This window comes from Musa acuminata, chromosome BXJ1-1, assembly GCF_036884655.1.
Source record: "Musa acuminata AAA Group cultivar baxijiao chromosome BXJ1-1, Cavendish_Baxijiao_AAA, whole genome shotgun sequence".
NCBI lineage: Eukaryota > Viridiplantae > Streptophyta > Magnoliopsida > Zingiberales > Musaceae > Musa > Musa acuminata.
In genome coordinates this window covers 14,384,239-14,391,184 of record NC_088327.1, presented here as the reverse complement: position 1 = coordinate 14,391,184, position 6,946 = coordinate 14,384,239, and the positions used below count along the sequence as shown (strand labels likewise).

General features: G+C 46.7%; 2 protein-coding genes across 2 annotated transcripts; one reads left to right on the top strand and one right to left on the bottom strand.

Moving 5' to 3' along the window:
- The first annotated feature begins 1,193 nt into the window (after positions 1–1,193).
- Positions 1,194–2,531, top strand: LOC103997775 (transcription factor MYB41-like). The gene is made up of 2 exons (XM_009419108.3): positions 1,194–1,486; positions 1,590–2,531. Exons 1-2 carry the CDS (start codon positions 1,224–1,226, stop codon positions 2,317–2,319), a joined length of 993 nt encoding a protein of 330 aa, XP_009417383.2. The 5' UTR covers positions 1,194–1,223; the 3' UTR covers positions 2,320–2,531.
- Positions 2,532–2,881: 350 nt separating this feature from the next.
- Positions 2,882–5,837, bottom strand: LOC103996171 (WEB family protein At5g16730, chloroplastic-like). The gene is made up of 3 exons (XM_009417031.3): positions 5,566–5,837; positions 5,149–5,362; positions 2,882–5,060 (listed from the first exon to the last, which is right to left on the bottom strand). The coding sequence occupies exons 1-3, from the start codon at positions 5,583–5,585 to the stop codon at positions 3,078–3,080; spliced, it is 2,217 nt and encodes a 738-aa protein (XP_009415306.2). The 5' UTR covers positions 5,586–5,837; the 3' UTR covers positions 2,882–3,077.
- Positions 5,838–6,946: the final 1,109 nt, after the last annotated feature.

Here is a 6,946-nt window from a genome sequence, read left to right as displayed (position 1 = left end):
TGTTATTTCTTTCTATAACCAAAAGTTTTATCCTCTAGATAACTTTGTTCTTTAAATTAGCTTGAAAAATATTTGCAACTCTAACCATCAAAACACAAGGAAGAAACCTTGTTCCACTTTTTGATGGATTATAGCATGTGCAAACACCATGAGGATTTTAATTTCTGAAATAATAAGTGCGAATTTTTGAACTTCAGACATCATTCTTTGTGAATGACTCGATGAAAAATGCTGCCTTGCAAAATCTACACTCACCTATTTGCTCACCTTCCCAAGTTGCTTAGATATTTAAAAGCTGCTGATTGAGGAACCTTAACCAATCACTAATAATAATAATCGAGTGCATGAGATTATGGCAGTGACAGTGACGAAGAAGAAGAAGAAGAAGAAGAATCCTTAAAGACTTCCATAAGCCCTGAGTTGGGAGCTTAAGCTGAATGATTTCTTGAACCAACATGAAGATGACCGAAACATGTACACATACATGTAATCTAGTTGTGTCATTAGTTATTTGGATACTATGATATTGTTTGTTAGATATGATGATGCCGCAAAGGCTAGAGATAATAGTTCTATGTATGTGTCAGACCAATTGATAGAAACATATATGGAATTGATCCAGTTTGATTAGAATCCAATAAACAGAACTGTTTCCAGCAGAACCATGTCATGCTGACTCGTCTGCTCACAAAACCATGCGTGTTTCTGTGGGCATAAACCACAGTTTTCCCTCCGGCGGTCCACTCTAAATGATTCATCCAACTTGTGCCAATTAGGTGGCCTTCCTTTCGCCTGGGTCCCACCGCCTCGAACCCTAACCCTAACCCTAACTCTAGTCTACTTGTGTGATGCACGAGGGAGAAGAGTTCCTGCAGCTCCTTTCTTGCATGCCTGTTATAGAACTGGAGTACGTCGAGAGTCCTTAGAACGTCCTGATTCATATCTTTAAACATGGATCCCTGTTCGACTGGATGCTGCGTACAACGCATGCATGCATTAGATTATTTGCATGGGCAATGACGTACGTGGGTTTTGTCGTAATATCAATCCTTCGCAGCCTTCTCAGACCCTCTTTTCGGAGACTGTTTTCTATGCTATTATTTTACGTTGTTTTAGTTGGAATCGGAGAAGATGGTTCCCCTATAAAACCCCGTCACCCTCCGAGGCAAAGAAACCCAGTTGGACATCTTCTCTTCTCTCTCTTACTCTCATAGGAAGGAAGCATGGGGAGGCCACCATGTTGCGATGAGTTCGGGTTAAAGAAGGGGCCATGGACGCCGGAGGAGGACGAGAAGCTGAAGGACTACATTGGGAAGCACGGACAGGGGAACTGGCGGCGGTTGCCGAAGCTTGCGGGGCTCAACCGGTGCGGCAAGAGCTGCAGGCTTAGGTGGACGAACTACCTCCGTCCCGATATCAAGCGGGGGGAGTTCACGGACGAAGAGGAGAAGCTCATACTTCAGCTTCATGCTGTCCTCGGAAACAAGTATATATAACTCCTGTTAATTCCTTCGTTTCGTCTTCTTTCCTTGTTCGGTAGCAATAGATTGCAGTCTTGAATGGTTCTCTATTGTCTTCTTGACTCGAAGGTGGTCGGCCATCGCCACCAGGCTACCTGGGAGGACCGACAACGAGATCAAGAACTATTGGAACACAAACATGAGGAAGAAGCTCCTCCAAGTGGGCATCGACCCCATGACGCATCAGCCAAGAACCGACCTCAATCTGCTCGCGACCATGCCCGGCTTACTGACAGTGGCCAACCTGGGAAGCTTGACGAGCTCCCTGGATAACTCCCTTCAGCAGCAGGCAGATGCAGCACACTTGATCAAGTTGCAGTTGGTGCAGAACCTTGTTCAGCTCCTAACCTGCAGTGCCACTCCAAATCTGGACCTGCTCCGCCTCTTTGCACCTGCTTCTCCGAGGAACCACCGACCGAACGACGTCTTAGCTTTGATCCGCCAGCTCTCGAGCCTCGTCATCCTACAGAGTTTGACGCCCACGGCCTCGAGAGAGGGTTTGCAGCACTTGGCCAACAGCCTTTCCGTGGGCGGTGGAGAAGCAGTAGCTGCTGCTCCGGCACCTGCAGATGATTTGAGCTGGGAAAGTACGGTGAAGCATAAAGGTTGTGGTACAGCTACTTGTGTCTTCCCCACCTCGAATTCTACAGCTTCCTTGGATCCAGTCTCTCCAGAAAACATGAGCAGGAGTGAGACCACCTCTCTCGAGGGATCTATTAGTACATCCTTTGAGGACTGGGATGCCCTAAACCTGGATGACTTAGACAATGATTTCGGCTGGAAAGAGATCTTAGAGTGAGCTACTCCATCTTTGATCTCATGTGTCACTCACTAATGTTATCTGTCATCGCAGTCATGTCGCCATGGCCTGATGCACCCTTAGGATGAGCACACCGGAGTCAAATTGTTCATGGAAATTAAATATCATATTTCATGGATCAGTGATGTAGAAATTATGGGCTATCTGTCATCTTATTTGCATGTTGAGACATGAATGATACTGTTTTATGTTGTCTATTGCTTTTGATCTTAAATCGATGGGAGTTGACATCATGAAAGTGAAGGTATAGGAAAAGCCAATGTAAGCTTTTGGACTGAAGCTTTCTGAACTCTTTGACCCAAGGTAGATCAACCCATCTCTTTGGGTTCCTTTTGTCGATTGCTACTGTTGCAAGCGCCAATACAGGCCCAGAGTCAATCTATTTCTTCTTCTTTGACTCCATCTGATCGAAGTTGTGTGTCAGAGGAAACAGAGGATGACTTGATCGCTTCTTCATTTAATTGTCCAGTATTCTATCGATGACATGATAGTAGTAAGAGAATGGGACGTACAAGAATCAACCATCCACATCAAGATCCGATTTCCAGTTTCTCGGTTGAGACAGCCGGTTCGGGCCGGAGTCGCCAACAGGAGAGTGCTAAATACGCTGCTTTGGTAGAATCCAAGACAAGGCTTTAATAGGACAAATACAAGCATCAAAAGCTGTAACACCACATCCACTCTTCCAAATGCACATCCCATAAAGAATAATAACACCAAACAACGTAGAAAGCCGACTAAAAGTTCTTGTTCTTCAGAAGGTTCCCAAACTTGTGCAGCAATGCCTTCTTCCTCTGTTGCTGCTGCTGCTGCTGCTTGGCGGGCGAGGAAGCAGTCCCATCATCGGTGCTCCCATTGGTTCCATCCGTCAGATTGATGCTGCTGCCATCCGTATTCGATCCCATGTCTTCATCATCATCGTCGTCGTCGTCGATCGATTCCTCCTCGTGATCCCTCTCCGATGCCACATCGTCCTCCTCGTTGCCTTTCAGATGCTGGCCTTCCACCTTCTTGGCCGTGGCCTGTGTGAGCAAGACAGAGGCCTTCTGCAGTGCCGCTGCTTCCTGCCCGCGGAGGTCGTCGTTCTCTTGCGCGATGCTCTGCAGCTCCGTTTCCTTGTCCAACAATGCTTCCCTCAAACGCAAACTCTCGTGCTTTGACTCCTCTGCTGCTCCGTAAGCGCACATCGCGCCGGTCTCCGTTTGTCTTAGCTTAGTCATCGTCTCAGCTGCGTCTGCCTTGGCTTCCTGTGTTGCCTGCTCAGCGGCTTTCTGCAACTCCACCATTCTTGCCATCTCAACCTTCATGGCAGCAATTTCTTCTTCCAACTCTTTGATGGTGTTGGCAAAGTTCAGCTCCTTTGCAGCCCACTCACTGCTTGATTTGCTCGCTTCGGCTTCGAATCTTTCGACTATTTTTTTGAGGCAAACGATATCGTATCGCGCCTCGTCGAGCATCACCTCGTACCTCTCTTCGGTGTTTCTGAGAGCTATGTTGAGTTGCTCTATCTCCGCTTGAGCTTCTTCAACCTCGGCCTCTGTTCTCAGAAGCCTTTCTTCCTTATCTCGGGCTTCTCTGGAGAGGGCTTGCAGTGCCGAAGCTAATCCTTCCATTGCCTTGCTGGCCTTTTCCCCTTCGTCTTTGCTTATCTTGAGCTCATTGATGAGTTTGTCGTTCTCCTCCGTCAGGCTCTCAGATTTCGCAGCAGCAACCTTTTCCCTGTTTACTGCCTGCAGCTTCTCCTCCTCCAGAGTCTGAAGCTCCAATTTCAGTAGCTCCACCGTCTTCCCAATGTTGACTGCGTCTTGTTGCGCTGAATCGAGCTGCCGATCTGATTCCTCGAGGTCGGTCTTCTGCTTCGCCACCTCGATCCCCAGTGACTTTATCTTCCCTCGGAGAGTCGATATCTCGGATTCGGCGTCCTCGAAGAGAGACTTGCTCTCTTCCAGTTGTACCATCATGGCCGCCAGGGAATCTGACGCAGATTTCTCTGACTGGTATGCTTCTTCCAGATCAGCCTTCAGCATCTCTGTCTTCTTCCTCCACTCGTCGACCAGCTCGGATGCATCTGACTTGCCCTTCCTAGCATCAGCCACCTCGATCTGAAGCTTCTCGACCAGTGCTTCCATCTGAGCCAGCTTCTCTTCAGCTGCCTTTGCTCTTCCGAGTTCGAGTTGCATAGCACTTACCTCGGCATCCATCTTTTGGATCATCTCTGTCGCTTCCTTGCTTGCGTCATCCAGCTTGGAGTCGTGTGAAGCCTTTAATCGGCCGACTTCCACGGACAAGAGCTCAGCGGTTCTCTTTGCGTCATCAGCTTGGGTCAATGCGAGCTCTCTCGCATTGGTGGCATCAACAAGCTCTGCTTTGATCCTCTCGAGTTCTTGCGCCATGGAACTCATTGCAGAAGCATCAAGAGTTTGTCGGCTCCGAAGTCCTTCGATTTCCCTCTGAAGTTCCTCCTCCCTCTTCAAGGAAGCATGTTTGCCTGACTTCTCCAGCTCGCTGGCCCGGAGCTTCTCCATCCCCAAGCTCTCCTCAGCCCTCCTCTGCGCCTCAGTAGCTTGCTGGAGTTGCTGCTTCGCCTCATTCAGTTCCTCGACAGCTTTGATCTTTTCTAGCTCGACAGAAGCCAACTGGTCCCTTGCTTTCTTCAGGTCCTTCTCCACCGCATGCAACTTCTCCTGCATCTCCAACGCCTTGGCTGCCCGCGGAAGTTTCTGAGACCGAAAACAAAATTCACCACCAAAAACTCAGTTGGAACACAGGATTACTCGGACTAAATACCGAAAACAGAAGAATCCTTACGTCAGGAGTAGTGCTGTTCTTGTTTGCAGTCTTCGATTCAGCTGATCTCGGAGACCGATCAACAGAGACACGCGGTTTTGACATGGGAGAAGGTTGCTTCGCCATGGGAGAAGTGGATCCAGCGTCCGGCTTGGTAGATCCAGTTCTGCTTGTTCTGCTAACCTTAAGTGCTCCTTGTGTGTTCTTATTGTTGGAAGCTTCAAATATGGCGGATCTATTCCAGAAATTAGTGTCAGAGCTGCCATTATACAGTAAGAAGCAAGCAACAAAGAATCTCCAAGCACAATCAAACAAGAACACTAAGTGATCAACCACTGGCCACTACACAATTGACACTGACACTGAATGATTTGCAGTGAAAGAAGAGAGGCAAGCTGAAAGGAACACATTTAGATCCGGTTAGGGGAGGATACTCACTTGGGTTTGGAGGGCAGCATTGTTGACCTTGGAGAGTGACTTGCAGTCTGAGAGGAGGGAGAAGGGTTTGGGAAAGGGGAGGAAAAGTTGGGCAGTAGTAATTCCAGAAGACAGGGGAAGAGAAGGAGGAGGAGAAGAAGAAGAAGAAGGTAGATGGAAGAACAGTGTGGAAAGAGCAATTATTTCAGTTGACGTCAGGACAAGTTCTTGGTTTGAGGGAAGGGTCAAAAGGTAGCTGGCTTTGTAACTCCACCATGACTGTGTTCATGAGCTCACTTCTGCTGGTGTAGTGCACAGAATCATGTGAAGTGCATCAAGAAGTAAAAGGGGCTCGACAAGGTTGTGGCGGACCCCTTGTGTTCCCATCAACCCTATTCCTTTCATCCATGTTTATCCTGGTTGTTGGATGGCTTTCTTCTTATACAATTCAACTATAAAACAAATATTTTATATATATATATATATATATATATATATATATATATATATATATATACGCATGAAAGGAGGGAATTTTAGTTTATGTTTATATTTTAGAATAATATAAATCTTATATCATTTTTTCTAATGTTTAACTTTATTTCTTGATATTTGGATCAGATTTGGATATAGGAAGAGTTAATTCATCTGCAGGGCTTACAGGATGTCAGACTGAGTGCAAGGAAAAGGTATAAAAACTCAGTGGTAGACAACATCTACTGGCAGCTGCAGAATACCATCACTTTGCATGTGACAGACGACGACCTAAATGCTTGTGTACGGCAAACCTCCTCATGACGTACCTTGCAGTCATTACATTATCCTCCAAAGGAAGCGTCTTGTCACAGAGGGAAATGAAGCACAGGAACGAGAGAAATCTTCACCTCCTCCTTCAACCTGCGACCGCTGGTAAGTGCGTCAAAGATCTGCAAAAGATTGGTGCCCGTGAGATCCAGTGGGATTGACCGTTTGGTCATCTTTTTAGCTTTCCCTTTCAGTAGAAAGGAACAAAGAAATGGAATCCAAAAGCGAAGAAGAAGATCTAGTTAACTCCACCCCAAGATACGAGTCCTTGTCTCATACCCAGACAAACCGACAGTCGGTGCTCAGATCTAATTCAGATCACTAATTCATTACAAGACACCTCGGTTTACCCTTCCAACGTAAGATATTGTAATTATCTAGGCAAATATTTGAATATACTTACCAGTGTTCGATGGGTTAATGAATTAATTATTCATCGTGATAAATAAGAGATTATGACAGTCTGAGGTGAGGTGAGGTGGAGAAGATGAGACAATTGGGCCCAGCGCGAAGCAATCAGAAGTTCTCCACATTATTGCATGGAAACGTAGTGCAGACACACACAACTCAGAGTCCGGTGTCAGGGTTCCCATCCACC

What these genes read in the sequence shown, in the direction of transcription:
- LOC103997775 (XM_009419108.3), top strand. Translation starts at nt 1,224, where the DNA reads ATGGGGAGGCCACCATGTTGCGATGAGTTCGGGTTAAAGAAGGGGCCA. An exon ending in CATGCTGTCCTCGGAAACAA is followed by an intron (nt 1,487 to 1,589) that starts GTATATATAACT and finishes CTTGACTCGAAG; the next exon opens with GTGGTCGGCCATCGCCACCA.
- LOC103996171 (XM_009417031.3), bottom strand. Translation starts at nt 5,585, where the DNA reads ATGCTGCCCTCCAAACCCAA. An exon ending in ATGCTGCCCTCCAAACCCAA is followed by an intron (nt 5,363 to 5,565) that starts GTGAGTATCCTC and finishes TTTCTGGAATAG; the next exon opens with ATCCGCCATATTTGAAGCTT. An exon ending in AGAACAGCACTACTCCTGAC is followed by an intron (nt 5,061 to 5,148) that starts GTAAGGATTCTT and finishes TTTCGGTCTCAG; the next exon opens with AAACTTCCGCGGGCAGCCAA.